We start from the raw sequence: 22,143 nt of genomic DNA on the forward strand, positions 1-22,143 counted from the left end.
CAATTGAGCCAGAGGTAACTGTTCTGGGTTGTATAGTTTACCCACATTGAAAATTCCTCTTTTCCAAGATTGTGAATAAGAAAAACAAAGGAAATTTAAACCAAGAGCTTAGGTCAGAACCAGCAGCATCACAGAATTCAAAGCCTCATGGAATCCAAAGCCTCATGTGAGCAAGACTAAATTGCAAGGAAGCAAGAAAGACATATGTCATAAAGGAAAATCTTTTCTGCTGAGACTGCTTTAGATCAGGTCCAGATAATATCCATGAGTCTGAAAAGCTCAGGGTCCTGATAATTCAGAGCATCTAGTGGTAGCCAGAATAGCTTAAGAAGTTCAATCCTTTTTAGAAAATGTTGGCAGCCCAACCCTACCCTGCTCCCAAGCCCTTGTCAAACACTTTCACTGCCTGGAGTGTAACTCATGGAAAGGGGTACATTAGGGTCAGAATGGGCAAGAGGTATTTTCCTGTCCCTATAAGCAAGCCTCTAACCACTTTTCCTCTTTTCTCTTTTATTTTCTCTTGAGGACAAAGCCATTAGGAAGAAACAAAATGGGGATAAGAAAATCTGAATAAAAAGAAATCCTAAAGGGATTGTCATTGGGCAATCTGGTAATTAAGGGCAAATTTACCCCAAAGAAATTCCTGGCATTCTCTTTAGATCAATAACACAACTCAAAAAAGACAATGACAGAAAGCCCACAAACGTTCTGGGGTAGTTATCACAATTTTGGTCTTACCCAAATACCTATAATACTAACATAGTATTGAGTCCAGGCCTCTTGCACAGCTTCCACACTCAAGTAGAAAAGGATGCTGGCAGCAGAAAATACTTATTAAAGCGAAGAGGACTCCTCTCTAATGTCTCTTGGAAGAGCAGGTCTTAAAGATAATGAAAAAGGGAAATCCTCTTATAGGCAGATCCTAGGAATTCCAGCACTACTTATGAATTTACTCTGTTGCCAAGGAGAAAAGAAACAGACTCATGGCATTCAGTGGTCTGGACCAGTCATCAGCAGGCAATCCTGTTTTCTAGGTTTCTTCCCTACTCCAAGTCAACCACTTCTAATGACAGCTTTTTAGATGCTAGAACGTATAGCTATATTTCCTACAAATAAACTCCTGATTCCTTGTGTACAAGCAATTTTAAGTAATTTCTAATTCTTATAACCAAATAATTCTTGACCTCTGAAAAGACTGCATATAAATAGCTACACCTTTAAAATGTTTAATCCTATGACAATATATAAAACTTTAAGATACCATTAGATTCTTCACAGATGGACAAAGTTTCATACAATAGTAATAGCTACATTTATTGGGCAACTCCCTTCCTTGAGACAAAGTTTCAAAAGCTGTACTGCGTGATTTTCACCTATTCTTAATCAATGAAGTAGACTTTACATTCCTCCTTTATAGATTAGGAAATTAGGCACAAAATGAGACTAAGTAACTTGCTCAAGGTCATACAGCTTTTTAATAAAGGATAAACTTTGTAGCTATTATGTATTTACATTAACACAGACATCTGAAAAGCAAATATACAAGTTTGTACATGCATTTAAAATTCAGATCAGTCAACAAATTTTTGTTGAATATTCATTTTGTGCAAAGTACTAATTTTAACTAACACTGGTTAACCAATGTTACAAATATAAAAGTCTTTTTAAATATCACTACCAAAATAATTTTACTTTCTGTGGTCTACCAAAAAAATGTACTTTCAAATTAAAATTTTTAATTTCCAAAATATCTCCTTTAAAACAGAAGGGAATAAATTTCAACAATGCTATTTTTAATACATTATTTCAAAACTCATTGGAGTACAAGATTACTTGCTTTAAGCTAGACATATATAACAATAAACCTTGACTTCACTGAAAAGTTTTCAATGATAAATACATATCCATTTAATTAATTAAATTACATGTGTAAATTGCATGTGTATATATAAAAAGTAAAAAGACAAGAGTGAGAAGAGTTTTTCACGGAAGGTGGTGAATTGCCATGGATTCTGCTTCTCTTGATTTTCTGAGCAGGGCTTGTTTGAGAGCACTGATTTTCTCATCAAGTTCAGCCAATGAATAGTTCTGCTATAAACAATAAAAACATGAATTGCTGAATTAAGACTCCAAAGTATCTTAATGCAGATAAAGTGCTAAATATACTGTAAATATTTAAAATATTCAATAGCATAAAATGTTATCTTTTATGAGAATCATTTTGAAGCTGAACTACATATAGTGACTATATCATAAACTTAGAGGCATAAATAATAAGGCTTAAGTTTCTTTACCTTCTTTCTTAATGACAAAGCTCTCCTGAACCTTCTGTACTTTGAAATAGTTAACGACTCTTTAAAGAAAACTGGAATATATTCATAATCAACAGTACTAAGCCAATTAAATGTTAGAATTAAATTTCATGCTTAAAATACCTAAAAACTCAATTCTGAGGGATCAACTGTAATCAACTACTACTTTTCTTAGGGAAAAAATGGCAACTATTTAAAATTTACTATTATTTTTACAATAAATAAAATAATACAAAAAAAAAAAAGGTCAGATATAGGCAAAGCCCTGGGTATGATCCCTAGCACACAGGAAAAAGAAAAGCCAACAAGTTTTAAAAAGTTTTCCCTACTTTAAATTTACATTATCACCATTAAGACTTGCAAAATCTTACTATTTAAGCTCTGACCAGTTAATATAGTAACAGAGGTACTTTGGACAAAGTAAGGCTGAAGCCCTCCTCTGCTGACTCACCGACCTTCTTTTTATGTAGATCCTGCTAAAAGGGTGTCCACAAAAGGAGGAGTGGAGGCAACTGAAGTTATTTGAACACTTACCATTTTTAAGCATTTTAATACTATTAAAAGTAGGATAAAGATTTTTGTATTTATTTAACCCATGAGTCATTCTATGCCCTAGAAATACAAATATTTCTTTAATTAAGTGTATTAATTTATACTGCCCTTTTCTTCAGTCTTAAATCTTACCAATATATGACCTAATAAAAGCAACCACAGTAGAAACTTTTATAAGGCATAAAACGAATTACTTTATACTGTAGAAGCCAAAAGAAAGATGCATAACTTAACTTACCTGAGGTGGCTGAACTTTTCGTCTTTTCCCGCAAAAGTTCTAATTTAAAAGGAAAAGGAAAAAAAGGTAAGTAATCCATGTTTAGAAGAGAAGCATGGTTTCCTTTATAAAATACGGAAGAGCTGGGCGTGGTGGTGCACGCTTGTAATCCCAGCACTTGAGGAGGCTGAGACAGGAGGATCACGCAGATTCAAAGCCAGCCTTAGCAGCTTACTGAGGCTCTCAACAACTTAGTGAGACCCCCGTTTCCAAATAAAATAGAAAATAGGTCTAGAGGTATAGCTTGTAGGTAGAAGGCCTCTGGGTTCCATCCTCAGTACCAAAATAAACTACTGAAGAAAACATGGACAGCTTCTGAGAACCCTGACAGAAACAAAGCCCACAAGCTGATTCTAAACACATCACCTGGGCAACCCCATGCTTGTCCTTGGCAATACCTGCTTCACCAGCTTCTATGAGCCTGCATGACTGTAGAGGAGGTGCTCTTGAGATTTTCTACAGCTTACCGTTTTCAACCTTACTGTCTCAGGACAAGTGAACAAGTAAAACAGCAAAAGACAGGGGGGAAAAAATAATCTGGTGTACCAGACCAAGGAGCAAGAACGAACACACACACACACACACACACACACACACACACAAACACACACACCCTGACAGTGGGCACAGTGGCCCAGACAAACAGCTCCTTACCCACTGCCTGGATGTGGCTCAGGGAATGCTGATCCTACCCCACTGCCTAGACATGACTGAAATGAATATGGAGCCAATTCTAACCAATGAGGAAGAAGAGATCTGCTGAGGATTAAGGAGACCTGACAAAAGCTTCCTCCCTTCTTTTGAGAGAAAGTACTCCAGAGAGCCTGCTCCTGTGGACACTGTGGCATATGGACAAGATGCCTGAATGTGCCACAACTGTCTTACCACCTGCCTGGGGAAGAAGCCAGCACTAAGCAGCCAATACCAAGGAGAAAGAAGTCAATGCTTTGACAATCATGATTTAACCCCTGAATCCATTAACCCTGAAGATTATATTATCACTGCACTTTTTGATTGACTGATTGAGTTTGCCATACTGGGACTGAACCCAGGGGCATTTTAACTCCAAGCTACATGCCCTGCCCTATTTTTTATTCTTTATTTTGAAACAGGGTCTCACTAAGTTGCAGAGGACCTTACTAAGTAGCTGAGGCTCTCTAGGAACCTGCCATCCTCCCGTCTCAGCCTCCCAAGTACTAGGGGATTACAAGTATGTGCCACCATGCCCAGCTGGATTTCTTATTTTATAAGATAATTTCCATACTGCTTAAGCCAATCTAAGTTCAAATTTCTTGTAGTTGAGGTTAACAACATTCACAGTGACAGACTACTGATTCTTTCTTAGCCTAATGAATTCCATGTTCTTAGTTTCACAACACCAGAAACTTTTGAATGGCAAATTAGTAAATGAGTATATTTAGCAAACTGAATGTAAATGGCAAAACTTTCTCATAGGCATAGGGAGAAAATAGGACATAGGAGGGACTCCAGACAAAGGAGAAGAAACCTTAGATGAGTTAAATAAGGTGACCTAATTGACGGTGATGAGAGGGGGGAAAAGGGGAACTCCTTAATACATGTATATTCACAAACATATCAAAGTCACTAGGCCAAACATGAGAAGGAGGGAGGGGGGAGGGAAGGGTGGGAGAATTTTGAAAGGGCTAAATGAGTGATGTGTGTATGTATACCTCTACCAACCTGTATCTCATTAAAATGTATGATTATAATGCACCAATAAATTAAAAAAATAAAGGAATGCTCCAACCAAACCAGGCATGGTGTCACATGCTGGTAATCCCAGTACTTGGAAGACCAAGACAAGAGGATCACAATTTCAAGGCCAGCCTCAGTCACTTAGACCCTCTGCAACTTAGTAAGACCCTGTTTCAAAAAGAGGGGTGGAGGCAGGGATGTAATACCCCATCTATTGTATGGCACACTAAAACTTTAAAATTTTAGATATAAGGATATCTCAGTATAAAAGATGAAAATTTTGCCAGGCGTGGTGGCGCACGCTTGTAATCCCCGCGCTTGGGAGGCAGAGACAAGAGGATCATGCTGGTTCATAGCCAGTCTTGCTGGCTTAAAAGACCCTGTTTCAAAATAAAAACATAAAAGTAGGTCTGGGAGTGTAGCCTGGAGGTAGAAGGGCTTCCAGGAACCCCAATACCACCAAAGGAAAAAAAAAAAAAAGTTGGAAATTTTACCAAGTTTTGATACTTGAGAGAAATGATTTATAAGTACAAGTACATTATACTAAAAAAACAACTGCATAGAGATAATTCAAAATTGTCTTTTCCCTACAAGTAATTTAAATTTAGATGGATTTATAGCTACATTTATAATGTTTGTCTCCTAATGGAAAGATGATACTATATACACATGTCCAGGGAATCCATGCTATAAGGAAACTAAAGGGTCAGGAGGCCTTCCTTCCTTTTATTTTTTTGTTTTGTTTATCTGGGACTGAGCACTGAACTTGGGGGTACTCTATCAATGAGCTACATCCCCAGTCATTTTATTTTTTACCTTTTTGAGACAGTCTTACTAAGTTGCCCAGGTTGCTCTTGAGCTTGCAATCAATCTGCCTAGGTCTCCTGAGTAGCTGGGATTAAAGGCGTGGCCCTCTGTGCCTAGCTTTTTCTTTTTAATCAGTTGTAAAAGGAAAGTGATTCTACACCTGTGTCTTAAATGTTTCTTTTGTTCTAGTGTCACTGCCCTGATTCACTTTCTTTTCTCTCTAGTTTGGACAATGACATGTCATCTAAGCTAGTTTTTGTGACTCCAATTTTTTTCCAACTCAGACTTCATGTTTCAGGAGAATCACAAGGTTAAGGCCATTCTAGGCAACTTAGTGAGACTGCTCAAAATCAAAATAAATAGATAAAAAGGGCTCGGGATGTGGTTCAGTGGTAAAAGTCCTCTGGGTTTAATTCCTAATACCACCCAAACAAAACTGAAGTGTGTTCTGATAATATTGGAAATGCAGACTGTCTAGTGTGACCTTTGAAGCCCTTCGGAAAGTGTTTGCAAACCTAATTTTTTTTTTTTTTTTTGTGGTACTGGGGTTCCTGGAAGCCCTTCTACCTCCGGGCTACACTCCCAGACATATTTTTACATTTTTATTTGGAAACAGGGTTTCCTAAACCAGCGCACGCGGCTGGCTTTGAACCTCCTGTCTCTGCCTCCCAAGCGCGGGGAGTACAAGTGTGCGCCACCACGCCCGGCTGCAAACCTAATTTTACCTACATGCCAAGCCCACTAAATACTTTCACACGAACATTCATGTGTAAATGTTGACATGGCCTTCACCATTTCCCTTTGCCATATTGCCCTTCAGAACCAGGAGTTACCATTACTGACTAAAAAATTACACCTAGTCAGTGCTTTGTCCACACGCTTTTAAAACACTACTGATGCCAGGCGTGGTGGCGCACACTTGTAATCCCTATGCTTGGGAGGCGAAGACGGGAGGATCGCGCAGGTTCGAAGCCAACCGCCCTGGCTTAAGAGACCCTGTTTCAAAAAAAAAAAAAAAAAAGTATAAAAATAGGTCTGGGAGCATAGCCTGGAGGTAGAAGGGTTTCCAGGAACCCCAGTACCACCAAAAACAAAACAAAACAAAACACTACTGATTATCACCCACATCACAGCCATCCATCTGCACATTTACTCCATGTCTACTATGTAATTTGCTCAGAGATGAAAGAGACACAGCTCCTACCACTGAGAGATCCAAAGTGTATTTGAAAAACAGACATGTAAACATGTCATTATAAGTGGTATGTACTATAAAAAGAACAAAGTGCTGTGGAAGTATACTTGCAAAGAATGCTATAGTTTTCAAGTGTTATAATTTAAAATCATTAAGTGAGCCGGGCGTGGTGGCGCACGCTTTTGTAATCCCCGCACTTGGGAGGCTGAGACAGGAGGATCGCGCAGGTTCGAAGCCAGCCTTAGCTACTTAGTGAGGCTCTCAGCAACTTAGTGAGACCCTGTTTCCAAATAAAAAAATATACAATAGGTCTGGGAGTATAGCCCGAAGGTAGAAAGCCTCTGGGTTCCACCCCCAGTACCACCAAAATAAAGAAATAAATAAATAAAATAAAATCATTAAGTTATTCTTTGGAAATCCTCAAGGATCCTATCTTTTAAATAAGCCAGGCTCTTAAATTTTGATAACATTACCACATTAAAAATCTTTCCATATTTAATGTAAAAGATAAAGATCTTTGGAACAATTGTTTCCCAAAATTCCTGTTTCATATATTATAAATTATTTCAGAGTTTTACGTCTGTTTCAATGAATAAAAAGAACCTTACAGAACCTGTTTTGTAGAGTGTGTGTGTGTGTGTGTGTTATGGGGGATTGGATCAGGCATTCTACCTATGAGTTATATCTTCAGCCCTTTTTATTTTGAAGCAGGGTCTTACTAAAGTTGCTATAGTTGGCATGGAACCTGTGATTCTATCTCAGCCTTCTAAGTACTGGGATTACAGGCCTGGCTCATAATCTGGTTTTGTTTTACGAGCAGAATATAACGTACATCCTTTTTCTGTTAGTGTTCACTTTTTCATATGCTATGTTCCAATGACAATCCATATCTAATTGTGAAAAGCTTCCATTTGTCTAAAATTCATCCATTTGTGAATTCAGACAAACACGGTTTTTTATATTTTATTTGAAAACAGGGTCTCACTAAGCTGCTGAGAGCCTCACCAAGTAGCTGAGGCTGGCTTTGAACCTGTGTGATCCTCCTGTCTCAGCCTCCCAAGTGCTGGGATTACGCCCGGCAACAAAAATGTTTTAATTAAAATCTTCCAGCATACAGAAATTCAATTTCTGACAAATGTTCAAACCTTAGGAAACATAATGGACTCAATGTTCCCTTAATTTCCAACTTGAGAAGCTAGACTATGCTACATAGGTAGTCTCTTCCATTTTCTTCTGAGAAAGGAGTATGTAAAATTATGCAATGACCACAGATGTGGTGTGAGCAGGAGGGCAGTGAATGACATGTCATGTCCTCTGTAGGGTATATATAGCGCTCAACTCCTCATGCAAAAAGACAGCAATTGAGCTGACTAAGTGAGGAGTGTGGCTCCTAGAAAAGACTAATTCACTATACTGTGAAATCTTCTTTCCCTAGGGCCTTTCCTCTTATAGGCCGAGAGGACAGTCAGCACAAATTTCTAAGCCTTGCTAGTTCTGTGTGTCCTTGGAGCTTGCTGTTAATTTGAACGTGTTACTTCCAACACTAATGGAGAAATGGTCCTTCTAATCAAAGATATATTCTTTTTAATAGATTTGGAAATACTTTTGAAAAAGCAGTAGTTTTTTTCACAGGTTGCCATCACCCATCCTTTTCTGAATGCCTAATAACTCATCCAAGCCAGTCTTCTGCCTACACTGCTAATGCTTCCTGGCCCTAAAGTAAAGCAGTCACCTGATTCAGGCCTGACAGCTGCAATGTTCTTACCCATCAGTGTTTAAACTAGCACCTCTGAGCAGACTCTCTCATATGTCAAGTCCTACATCTCAGAAAAGTTTACCTGATACTTCTATCTTCATATCCTCCAATGACTTCAATTCAGATCTCTAAAAAATATCTCCCTCCATACTTTCTTTTTTCTGTTAACATGGTATCATTTTTGTAACCAGAATGTATCCTTACTCTCTTTCTGCATCCAATCATTAGTATTTGTCAACTTTTCTTTCCTACTTGTATTCATCTTTTCTCTTCTCACTCATGTCCCTAATTCAGGGATCTCACTTCACATGTATGCATGTATACTCCTGTCTCCTTGTTCTTAGTTTCTCCCTTTTCATTGATCTGCTATAACAGTATTACAAAAATATTTCTAAGTATTATTTTCACAAGTTACTTCTCTGTTCAAATGCTTACAATAGATTCCACACTAGATTTAAAGCTTCTGGGCACAGCATTTAAGATCATCTACAATCCAGTGACTTCTACTGCTTTAATGAAATACTCCATCCTGTGTATAAGATCCAAAATTTTTAAAAAGGTTTTGTTAAGTAAGCCTATATATTAAAATTTTATAAACTGGTATCAGAGAGGTAAATTATGAAGAAAAGTCTCACTGGAGACCTTTCTCGTAAGCACTGTCATGATCTCTTGTAAGATCAGTTCTACTGCTAAGAAGAATTACAAGATATGAAACTAAAATAGAAAAATAACCTCCTGGGGATCATTTAATAAACTCAGTTTGGTGAAAACTTATGCGAGATTGTTGTAGGAAAGGCCATAAAATTTTTTTAAGTTTTTTGTGAAGAAACATTTAAAGAAATCATAAAAGTGGAAAGCTCTCTGTAATATATAACCAACACATTTTCTTAGAATTAGGCATGAGAAGGCCCTTGTAAATTTTTTTTTTTTTTTTAAACTTTGAAACAGGGCCTTGCTAAGTTTCTGAAGGTCTAAGATGCTGAGGCTGGCCTCAAACCTCTGGTCCAATCTCAGCCTCCCAAGCACTCCGATGACAGGCATGCACCATGCACCTAGCCTGCCTTCTTTCTGGCAAATATTTCTTTTCTATATCTCACTCTAATACACAATCTACAACTTAAGAAAGACTGCTGATATACTTAAAGTGAATAACATATTTAAATATAATTCACATGTGATTTACATGATCCATGCTAATTTGAGCTATTTTGCATAATTTTTCAATAACAAGAGTTTTAGTATAATCTCAGTTTTATATTATTTTAGTCCTAATATGTTACTGCTTTTTAAAAAAATCAGAAAAGGTATATATAGTAGCCACAGAAGACGTAAAAAAATAATAAACTCAGGACTATCTGAAAAATGCTGCTGTGCCAAAAAAAGATACTTATCAACAGAACACTTTTTTAAATATCCTCAGAAAGAAGGGTAATGCATGCATTCCAGAGTTGAGGAATCAGACAAATATAAGACTAGTCTTTCAGGAAGTCTGGTGGCCAATATAAAGAAAAAACAGGGTGCCAGCTTGAGGTATGTGCTTGTTTAGTATGGAGAGATATAACTGTCTATGCACCGAGAGAAATAATCTGTGGGAGGATTAAAGAGACAGATGTGATAACTGAGAGCAAGGTCCCAGAAGATACGTTTGTTTTTAGAATTAAGAGAACAAGTTCATAGTCAAAGGACTGAGTACTATCCAGGCTGACTTACCATGCCATGAAAATAGCATAAAAGAATTTGGATAATGAATAATAAAGTGTCCCCTTTTAAAACTTCTAAATGTGGGGCCGTGGGTGTAGCTCAGTGGCCATGGGTATAACTCAGTGGCCGAGCACACAATGCCCTGGGTTTGATCCCCAGTACCACAAAAAAAAAAAAAAAAAAAAAATTAAAAAACCCAGAATCAGTATTTTTAAAAACTAGATAACTCCTACATAGGGTTATATGCATTTATCTTTTATTAAAGCAATGGTTCACACATAAATCAATAAGTGAATTTTTACACAATGACAAATCCTAGATGTAATAAATAATTTCTTTTTAGAAGATATTTATACTCACTACAGATTGAAAATATTCAGGAGAGATGCCTTCCAATTCAAGGATTTTATCTTCAAGTTTTTTAATTCTCTGATATATGTCTCTTGGAACAGGACCACCTAAATACATTAAAAAAATGTGAAATAATGCTGAAATTTTTCTTACAATTTTTTATCCTTAAAAGATTATACAGAGACACTAATACAAAGCAATAAGAAACCCTTAAACTTATGAAACTAAACAAGCAAAAGCAAAACAGAATGAAATCCTTCACTTTATTTTATAAAAACTAGACTGTACCTCCTCTTTCCAAATCCCATTTGTGCTATTATATAGTTTCTGTACAGAACAATTTGTATTTCTGATAGGTTTTGACAGCTGAAAGGAGAAAGATGCATAGTGACAAATGACTATTCAATTCATTGGTTGCAATATGTTATATTATTTTCTTTGATTTTTTTCCCCTCACATGCCATATTTTCTCATTTGGCCTAGAAAGAAAGCTTAGAAAAGTTTTACAGCTGGGAGTGGTGGTGCACGCTTGTAATCCCAGCATTCAGGAAGCTGAGACAGTAGGATGGTGGTTCGAGGACAGCCTCAGCTATTTAGTGAGGCCCTTTGCAATTCAGTGAGACCCTGTTTCAAAATAAAGACTAAAAAATAGGGCTGGGGGTGTTGCTTGGAGGTAGAATGCCCCTGGGTTCCATCCCCAGTACTGCAAAAAAAGAAAGAAAGAAAAGAAAAGAAAGAAAGAAAGAAAGAAAGAAAAGAAGAGAAAGAAAGAAAGATTGATTCTCAGTGACAAACATTTTGGGGAGAGGATTGTACATTAAGGTCACTTGATTTTCAAATTCATGATTTTATCTAGGATCCTTCCACTCCAACTGTTATCCAGACCACCACCATCTCTCCCTGCATCATCACAACTTCCAAACTGGCCTGGTCGCGCCTCCCTTTCAAAGACTGCATTCTCAACCCAGCAGTAATCCTTAAAAATGATCCTTTAAAAATGTAAATCAGATCATGTCACCTCTCTGTGCATGCCCTTCAAACACCTTCACTCAGAATAACAACCAAAGCCCTTACAATAGCCTCGAGGATCCTCAATGGCCTCGAAGACCCTACATTCTCCCCATATGCATATGGTTCCAGCCACTTGATTCCTTTTTCTAGTTACTCAGGTGGGCCAAGCTTTAGAAATTGTGAGTCCCTCTACCTTCATAATCCCAAGGCTTCTTTACTCTTAGCAGCCTCAGATTTGGGCCCCAAAATTACCTTATCAATAAGACATTCCAAACCATCCTCTTACACATACCACCTCCTACCTACCCAGCACTGCCCAGCCTCCTTCCCTTATTCTCCTCATACATTACTACCACCTCACATTTATCCACACTTTGCACTTAACATGGAGGGAGTGGTCATAAATGGTTAAGTTCTGAAATTGGTCATAGAAAAAGACTACATTAGTTTTCAACTGTGACTCTAATAAACTGAAACTATTAGGATATATTTGGAACCTATTCCCAATACAGCACTTTCTTAAATTTAGAAAGTCACAGGATGTATAAGAGAAGGAAAAGCATAAACAATAAAAAATAAATTTATTGAGAGAAGTGGCTGTGTCTTGTTCATTTTTGTATCAGCCAGAAAAGTGGTCTATATATCATGGGTGCTCAATGACAATTAGGAAAGTAAATGAACTGGAGTTTCCTTAGCCACTTGCACAGGTACATTATAGGTCACCACCGTGCACTCTGCTTACCTGTCTGCAACCGTAGATGAGCCTCAATATTTTGTAGTCGCTCTTCCACAGCTTGATTACCACAGTCTCGAAGCTTGCTGTTAGATTTATGACTGGACCCTTGAGTTCCTTCAGGTCTAGTCTGTGGTCCATATGTATTCACAACTCTAGAAACTTAAGATAAGAAACTTTTCAGCCTATGTAAGTTGACATTTCAAGAACAAAAACAAATTCTCTAACAGTAAGTACTTTATATTATTTTCATAATTAGTATCTAACCACAAATCCAAGAATGAAGAAAGATACTATTTGTGTTTTAAAATAAACAAAATTTAGATGGGAAAAGTATTTCTATTCAATTCTTTCAATAATCTAGAATAGCACCTGTTAGCAATGAAGATACTATATGATAATTACTCACCCTTAACATGACTTTTAAATCCAGGGTAAGGGGTAAAAACGGCATCAGTTCTTGCACAACTATTTTCTAAGGAGAATTTAGACAAGTATAAGTTTAAATATATTCTTAATTTCAAATTTACAAGATTCTGATAAATAATTCACATCAGTATTACCCATAGAAGAATATACTTCTAAATAAGAATATACTTCTAAATAACAGTAAATAATAAAGTTATCATTATATATAATGACCTTTACTCTCTAAAATGAATCATAACATCTAACAGTTTTATTTAGTAGATTTACACACAAAAAAAGTCATTAAGTAGCATGACAATTTTTTTTTTTTTTTTTTTTTTTTTTTGGTGGTACTGGGGATGGAACCCAGGGGCATACTTCCAAGCTACAACCCAGCCCTATTTTTTTTTTTTTAATTTTGAAACCGGGTCTCACTGAGTTGCAAAGGGCCTAACTACAATCCTTCTGTCTCAGCCTCCCAAATGCTGGGATTACAAGTGTGCACCAGCTCATCCAGCTAACAACATAATTTTTAATGTAAACCAATACCCTAAATACCATTTGTGCTTTTGGAAAAAATAATTTATATAATATAGAATACGGTATTTTAATTCTACTTCATAGAAGAACTCATTTTTACTAAAATGTCTTTTTAAAAGATATTTTAATATTTTGTTATTACTGGCCAAATTTAGTGACTATCTTATAAAAAGAATTAAATACATACTTAACACCTTTTTATTTTGGACTCCACATAAAAAAGACCTTAAATCCTCAAGTATAACATATGCTTTCCTACTCTTACCTAGGCTTCCAATGTTCATTAAAAAAAAATCCCTTTTCACAAAAGCATCTCCTTTTCCACATCCTACCACTTATATAAAACATGCAATTTCAGATAAGTAAAATTTTGTTCCAATTATTTTCCATGTAGAAATATATTGTTTCTTTCAAATCAGGCAAGCAAGTTATAAAGGAAAAGTAGAAAGATGATAATATATAATACTATTACCATATTAACATATATATTCTAGTATGTAGTACTTTATAGTAATATAAGCATTATAATAATATTAGAAAAACATGTAAGGCAATAAATTTCCTGCAAAATTCCCTGAATTATTTTGTAAAAAGAAAAAAAAAAGGTATACCAGATATTGAAAGAAAATTCCTTTTATTCTCTACAAAATTTGATTTTTTAAAAAAAGTCAACTGTTTACACTTAGGTCAAAACAAAAGGTCTTAAAAGACAAAGACACATTTTAATATGTAACCCTTTTTTGTAGTACTAGGGACTGAACCCAGGGGGACTCAACCACAAACTACATTCTCAGTCCATTTTATTTTTCACTTTGAGACAGGGTTTTGCTACATTGTATAGGCTGGCCTTGAACTTGCAATCCTCCTGCCTTGGCCTCCCAAGTGGTTCAGAATGCAGGCACGTGCCACCTTCCCAAGCTTCTTTTTATTTTTTCCAGACACCTCAAATATGTATAAGGGGCCATCACTTTTCCATTCCCTTTCTACCATTTCATGAGGCTAAGGGTCAAAAAAAGAAGCTCTCATTCATGCCAGACCTATATATCAAACATCTAAATTAACTGATCCACCAGTGAGAAATCCAGGCTGGTGTAAAGATGGTGAGCGTGTAAGTGCTAGGCACTCTCCACTGCAATTCTTGCTAGCACTGTTTTGAGCCAGCAAGGGATTGAATGGGCCAAGGAATCCTGCTGAGCATTTCAATTCTTGTCAATTTCTATCCCCTAGTGGTTTATAATAATAGAGTTAGCAGGAAGAACAGAGGAATAACATTAGTGGCACATGTGCTTGCTCCCTTGACAGACCCTTTCTCATGGGTTGCTTGTAGACAGAATGTAGTACCTGAGATTTTGCCACTGTTGTACCTACTCTGAAAAGCTAAGAGGAAAATATAAGAATTTTAGACATACACATGTAAAAGTTAATAGCAGCAAAAGTTGAATTTAGGACCCAACCTGAGTCTGTATTATTTCAGTGAGAGAACAGTAATCAATATGATATGAGTCACTTCTAGGTTGACCTGACAATTCTGTGTTCATATTAATTAGCCATGAAATATTAGAGGCAATGAGAAAAATGTTCATTCCAATTATGAACTCTCCATAATTTTTTTCTAAGAACTATTTGCTCTGATTATTTACTAGGATGGCTGAATACCACCTATGGCGGCGTTATGAAATACTTTGTATTCTGCAGCATACCTGCAGATGTGTAAGCGTATTATAGCATCAAGTGAAGATGGAAAGGACAATCTGTTGAAAAACACCAAATGTATCCACTATGAGAGAAAGGAAAAAAAGCATAAGATGCCATGGTCTTCATGACAAGTCGGTTCGGTTGTATCGTGACATAAACATTTCATACAACTCAGGAGTAGTGAGAAAACTGCTCCCTCTTGAGGAAAACTATTAACTTTACTAAGTTCACTTTCTATATTAACACCATAATTTCACAAATACATTTACACACTTGAAATTCATACTGCTCAGTTCCTTTACAACAGTAAGAATAAACAGCCCTGCCACCCATCACTTCATCTTTATTTCCTATAGGAACTTTAATCTTTTCAAATGTGAAGTAAACATTAGTCTTTTTATGTTAGCACTTATTATTGTATATCAAAATGAATATAGTCTATTATTAAACAGAAGGAAATTCCAGTGGCTTATTACAAAGGAAAAAATCTATAAAATAAATTGAACTGTGTTCTTGGTGTTATTCATTTTTAAAAATAAAAGATTAGAACTGCAAAAAAATTGTGCTTAAATTCCTATGAAAACTAACATCTAGATAGTTACCTTGATTACAATCAATAACATTGCAAAATTCTCTGACGTTGTTTTCATTGATTTCAGCTTGCTTTCTTTCAATAAATGCAGATATTCGCCTGTCAATCTACAAACAAGTATGTTTGAACAATTAAGACACAGTAAGACTGTGAAAAGTATTTTTCCCCTCCTGCCCCCCTAAAACTTCTTACTTCTGCTTTTCCAGCCTTTATTTGAACAACTTCTGGATCAAAATGGATTTGTGTCTTTTTCACATCTCCTAAATCACAATCTCTGTGCTTTTCTTCCTCTGGTAGGTCACTAGTGGGAAATTTGGCATTTAATTCATTCTTGTTCCCCATTTCTGCTTTTCCTATCTCTTCAGCAGCAGTTGAATTCTCCTCTTTAATCAGAGGCTGAAGTTTTGCTAAAAAAGGCTGAGAAGAACACAATTTCATCTGCTGAGGTTCAAACTAACCAAAATTAATTATACACTCAATACATTTATATAAGTTTCTGTATCATAAATGAAATATTTAATATACTATTAAATTATTAAATATAAAATGTGGGTACATAGGATCCATAGGTCTGACTATATACAAGTGTTTGCTGTTTCCTGCTCTTATGACCATAACCTTTGCTACAAATTTGTTTTTGAAAAAGGAAAAAGAGAAAGAAAAAAAAAAAAAACCTGAGGAAATTTAAAATTTTCTTTGAGGAAATCATTCTGTCACTCATCTTTTATTTTGTGCCAAATCAAAGGCTCCAGCCTCTGGCACCAATGCCACTTAATTAACATGTCATTCAAATGCCTACTCAGAACACTAAGGCTTAGTATTTTTCCTCCTTAACATGAGAGCCAGTGCTCTCCCTTAGCAAAGCCCTGCATTATCACTATATCACTGGAGATTCTCCACTTGAAACTGCAGTTGGCCAAAGTGAATGAGAGCAGAGACATGAAATACATAGGTGTTAACGTTGAGTGAACATTCGGGCTTTTCCTGACATGGCAAGATATCTTCTCTGGTCATGAAATTTTACAAAAAAGAAAATGAATACGGGATTAAGGGTGGGGGAGAGCCCTATCAAGATCCACAGCTAAAAACAGATGACGGTCACTAAACTACAGGGGATAAAAAAGCTGTTGTACGATGTAAATTATATTACCCATTTACTTCCATCCCCCTCCCCAATTAGGCCTCATTTATGTTCTACAGCTCGTTGCTCTGCTCTTTAAAACCAGGGTTAACTATTACTTTTAACATGAAACAGAGTGGATGGAGGACGGAAAATTAATGCTTATTCCATTAGTCAAAACACACCAACACTTACCAATATTCCAATTATTTTTTCATACCTACAATTTTGCTTCCATTGTTTTCTATGCCAAATACTCTTCTGAAACCTTGTTAACACCTTAATCACAGTAAAGTGACCAATCCAAATGGTTCTACTTATCTTTTTGACACTTCATATTTTATACTTTGATTAGAGATAAACTGCAACTTACATCAATTATAATTGCAGAAATGCTCAATCAGAAACCAGCAAGGTCATAATAAAGGTTGTTACTAAACTGAAATACTAAAAAAAAGGGGAAAAAAAAGAAAAAAAAAGTACTCCCATAAATAACAATTCAATATTGACTTCTAATATCAGGGATGAATTATTTCAAACTGGTATGAAAGATAAAATAGTGACTGGCTACTTACTAAGATGAGACATTAATGTCACAGAAATTACTTTCTTTTTAAAAACTATGCTGAAACTGTTTAATTGCAATAGACACTCCAGGATGTGTCATGCTGGGATAATGCCACTTCTTGAACCACTGAAAGCACTCCATGAGCCTCCAAACTCACCCAAGGCATGGAATCATTATCATAGCATGACACACACCTGCCGTGTCTTATTGCTTAATTATAACCCACCATAGATGGAACTGTATTGAATTTTTCAGTGCAAGTCTAGAATTGAATAGAATTGCATTCATTCAGTCTCATACCCACATCAGCCTATTGGGCTACATCCTCACAACTGTCTTGATCACTTCTGAAATTAACAACTTTAGATCCAATCTGGATGTAAGTAATCCTTTATTTAAAAAAACTATTAATACAGTGTTAAGCTAGAACTGGCATATTTCTAGATAATTTAACTACAATTAATTTCTATATTCAATACCAAGTTAACATTTCTAACAAGAAATTTACCTGTAAATATAAAACGTGTTGCTCAAGTGCATTAAAGAGCAATGCAGGCTGGAATGTCGAGAGGCTCTGGAGCTTGTTCCAATCGATTGTAATTTTCACCACATCATCTTCGAGGTTAAGCTTCAAAGGGGCAAACCAGCAACATCACAAAAATTACACGATTAACTGTGTATCTAGGATTGTCACAAAAATAAGATTTCTGTGGAGTAACACATGCCTTTTTTGTCCAAATTTATCAAGTATTTAATGACATATTAAAATTCTCTACCTAATTACCATTTTAAAAGGCAAGAAAGGTGTAGGTTTTTTTAATTAAAAAAAATCTCATTCTAATGCTATTCTTAAGTCTGTGTAATGGGACCATCTTAGAGGTTAAATCATCCATGCAAGATAAAGAGATGAAGCCTCTTTAGATGCTTCAGTATCTAAAATCTTTGGATGGTTTCCAAAATAGGCTTGCCTTATTCAGAATCCTTCCAGCTCAGGGCATTAAACAGACAGCACAACTGTTCTATGAAAGTTCTAATGTGTGCATTTGTTAAATATGTACACAATACATACTTCAAATACATCATTACGCTGATGTCTTCTGAATCAATTTTTATTGATTTCAACTTTAAACATTTTAAAAAATATATAAAATCAAGATTATTCATTCATATAAAGTATAGGGATAAAGAGCAACCTTATTATTTACATCAAGAAAAGTTAAGCTACTATTTAGCCATAGAAGCCTAAAACTAAAAATCAAATATTTCTCCACAATCGTGAAATAAAGTGGTTCCATAATGAAACTGGATGGAATATCCAGGTTTTTTGCAAAATAGTATTTTCTCATGATATTAAAATTTCTTATAATTTGGTGAACTCTTAGTACAAAATCATATTCAGAAAACTATCAAGAACCTGAATATAAATAATATCAAAATCAGTGAAAATTTTGGAAAGCCTCCATCTGTAGTCATTTGAGTAAAAGTAACCCCATAAACTTTCTAGGGACATGTGTTTCTACCATAAAAAATACTCCATTGTCGAATTAGGTAAATTATGTTAAACTTACAGAAATAATTTGTTAAAAATAGTCATGTTTTTTCAAAACAGACATCAGTTCAAATGCAGATTTTATGAATAATAATAATAAAACAATACATGTACAGGATTTACTGTACATGCAATCAAAGAGATCGCAGATTACCAATAGGCACTATATTGAGTAAATACCATGACAGAAATTTACTACCCTTTATACATGAGACCAGAAGCATTTTAAAGTTCATGTGAGACAGGTATAAAGAAATATGAAACTTTATATAAGCTGTACAGGTAAAGATAAATTTATATTAACTTAAAATTTTACATTAATGCTTTTGATATTAATGAAATGTTACTTTAGTGCCTATAAAGATTGTTTATGTATAGAAATAACATGTTACCATACTTTCACAGTCTACCAAGAGACCTATAGTTGATTATGGCAAATTATGAATATGGTTTGAAGGGAAAAGCAAGCAAATGCTCAACCAAAGCAAAACCATTATATTTTCTAGAGAAAATAACTTATAGAATATAAATCTTAATGTTTGAATAATATTCTTATTTCAACTCAGCAGAATTAGATAAGCCTTCAAGTGCAACTAAGGTCTTTTAAGAAAATCACATAATAATGTCACAACTTAATTTTAAGATGATCCCAATATATCCAAGTATTCATTCAACTAACTCCCTTCTAGTAATATAAATTTTATGCATTTCTGACCTATAGATCTGAGAAAAGTAAACCATTCACTCAAAAATCTCTATTAGCACACTATCAATATATGTATTTTCTACTAAATATGCATTTCAGTAGAAATGTTATTAAATTAATACAAAAACTCAAGCTAACAATGTCTTTAGCTTGGTGAAATGAGCCACCCAGAGGCAAGCAAAAAGGTTAAAACGGGTAAATTTTGTGATCTGGAGTCAAAATACTTCTGTGTTTCCTATTGAGCAAATTTAATAATGCAATCATACTTAGGATGAATTTAGGCATATTAAGTATACATCCTTTAAACTTGTTGCAAAAGGAAATGCTGCCTTTCTTGGGGGGAGAGTAATTTTATAAGTGTAGTATTCTGGCTTCATTTTTAAACAATATTCTCAAAATATAGAGTATTAGCAAAATGGTTGGCATTTAATTGATGAAACTATCTTATCTGACACTTGTATAGAAGGTCCCTTTACTGTATCATGGTAAACTCATATTTTCTCTAAACATTTTTGCCAGGTGACATAAGTAAATTTTAATTTCTCCATTTGTACTTTTAGGATATCAGAATACTCAAAAATTTTAAATAAGTTTGAAAATTTTAGCATGCAAAATATTGCGAAAAATGTTTAAATTATTCCTCAATGTTAATTTTAAAACTTCTTTAACAGGCGAATACATTTATCTTAACATTAAGATATGAATAAGCTTTAAAGTTCCAGTCCATGTCATCAAAAGTTCTCTAACTTTCGAACCATTTAAAGGTTTTGTGAAATGTGAGATGCTAAAAGTGAAATGTTAGTAACAATCAAACGTTCCCGAGTCTTAAAAAATTTTTTTTGCTAAGTCTGGTAAACAAATAAGCTTAAAAGTTGTGTCTTTTAGGAGCGTCCATTAATAACTGAGTGGAACGTAATGTCTGTAAGTAACAACAAACCCATTAAGGTTTTTAAAAATACTGAAAAAACTTTTAAAAAGACTAATTTTTCCATCCACCCAAGACGTTCAAGAAATGATTCTCACGTATCGGACAAACGCCCTATTTTCAAAGGAATTTACCATTATCGTTGACACAAATGCCTGCTGTGGCCACTACATGCACTGATACTGGCCCCAGAACAAACCAGGAAATAGTCCATGTAAGATATAAAAGAAAACATTTTTTTTTTAAGCAGAAAAACGTACTTTTGTTTCTCATTTAAATTTTGCTGATTATTGCATCATAAAACAAGTGACTTTATCGAAGTGAATGAAAGGAGCCCAGTTTCTAAACCCAAATTTCCTATGATATTTCTGCAAAAGCGACTTATCCACTAGTTACAAAACAACGGTTCTAAGGCAATCAGCCACCGGTAACTCATCAGCTTTCCTCTAGGAATATTTTTATTAATTCCTTTTACTTTCCTTCTTGCCGTTTTTGGCTGCACGCCGCAGCCAAAAAGAAAAAAGAAATGAAACCAAGTTAACTCGTCAGAACAAATCATGCAAAACGGATGGAGAGGGCACTTTTCCAAAAGTCTCAGGCCGTACTGGCCAGCCAATTTCTACAATGAATAAAGTGGAGGAGAGGGGAGGGGAGCGGAGGCCCGGGCGCCTCCCGAACCCTGGAGGAAGCCCGCGCGCAGCTCCCCCTCCCCAGGCTCGGCGCCGACCCGGCTTTCCCTCAGCCAGCCCACGCACTCTCGCGGAGCACAGCGGCACCGCCAGCGAGGCTGCCTCGCCGCAAAACTTAAGTCAGCACAGCCATCCTCCCCGCGCCGACCCCAGCGGCCGGCCGGGCTTCCCTCCGGCCTCAGCCTCCCGCGCCGGCCCGCCGGCCCGCAGGCCTCCGCCTCCGCGATGGAGGGAGGGGCGTGGGTTCCCTGGGACTCCGCAGTCCCCACTCACCTGCGCAGCCAGGGTTTCCAGTGAACGAAAGGTTTCGCAAAGCACCTCCCGCGACGGGTTGGGGCTGCCGCTTCGCTCCAAGCTACTGTCTCTGCTGCTCGGGCAATTCAGCTCCGTGGCGGCAGCCATGACACCTCTGCAGCCCCCCCGCCCACCCCGACCGCGGCGGCTCCAAGCACACCCCTCCCGCTCCGGCTGCCGTCGCTCTGTGATGACGTAAACGTGGCGTCATGTTGAGGTCAGAGCTTTTTTTAGTCCCGCCCTCTCTCAGTGACTGACACGAACGAATGCCAATCAAATTCTGCGAAAGCTTTACGCAAAGCAGTCGGGTAATTGCCGACTAGAAAGAGGCTGGACGCGGGATTTGAGTGATTGGAGCTGTAGTCTGTCAAGGCATCCTGAAGCCTACCGTGACTCTTAGGCCTTATGGGTGTTGGTAAGAAGAGACGTGAAGGTAAATTTTAGAGTTTGAGACCCAAAGTTTAAAGTTGAAATTTTGCCGGGCGTGGTGGTACACACTTGTGATCCCAGCATTTGAGAGGCTGAGACAGGAGGATCGTGGTTCGCGGACAGTCTCAGCTACTTAGCATGGTCCTCCTCAACTTAGACCCTGTTTCAAAATAAAGAATAAAAAATGGGGCAGGGGTGTAGCTCGGAAGTCGAATGC

General features: G+C 36.5%; 1 protein-coding gene across 2 annotated transcripts; it reads right to left on the reverse strand.

Annotated features, from left to right (window-relative positions):
- Positions 1–1,983: 1,983 nt before the first annotated feature.
- MBIP (MAP3K12 binding inhibitory protein 1) lies at positions 1,984–21,605 on the reverse strand (the record flags this gene model as incomplete). Of its 2 annotated transcripts, none has more annotated exons than XM_080707294.1 (9): positions 1,984–2,088; positions 3,103–3,141; positions 10,677–10,774; positions 12,421–12,573; positions 12,821–12,886; positions 15,657–15,753; positions 15,839–16,063; positions 17,843–17,962; positions 21,477–21,605. In XM_080707294.1, 9 exons carry the CDS (start codon positions 21,603–21,605, stop codon positions 1,984–1,986), a joined length of 1,032 nt encoding a protein of 343 aa, XP_080563420.1. The 2 variants fall into 2 exon arrangements, with proteins under 2 accessions (XP_080563420.1, XP_080563419.1); XM_080707293.1 differs by having other exon boundaries at positions 1,984–2,091.
- Between the last annotated feature and the right edge of the window lie 538 nt (positions 21,606–22,143).

This window comes from Muscardinus avellanarius (genome assembly GCF_963383645.1).
Source record: "Muscardinus avellanarius genome assembly, chromosome: 12".
In the NCBI taxonomy this organism is placed as follows: domain Eukaryota; kingdom Metazoa; phylum Chordata; class Mammalia; order Rodentia; family Gliridae; genus Muscardinus; species Muscardinus avellanarius.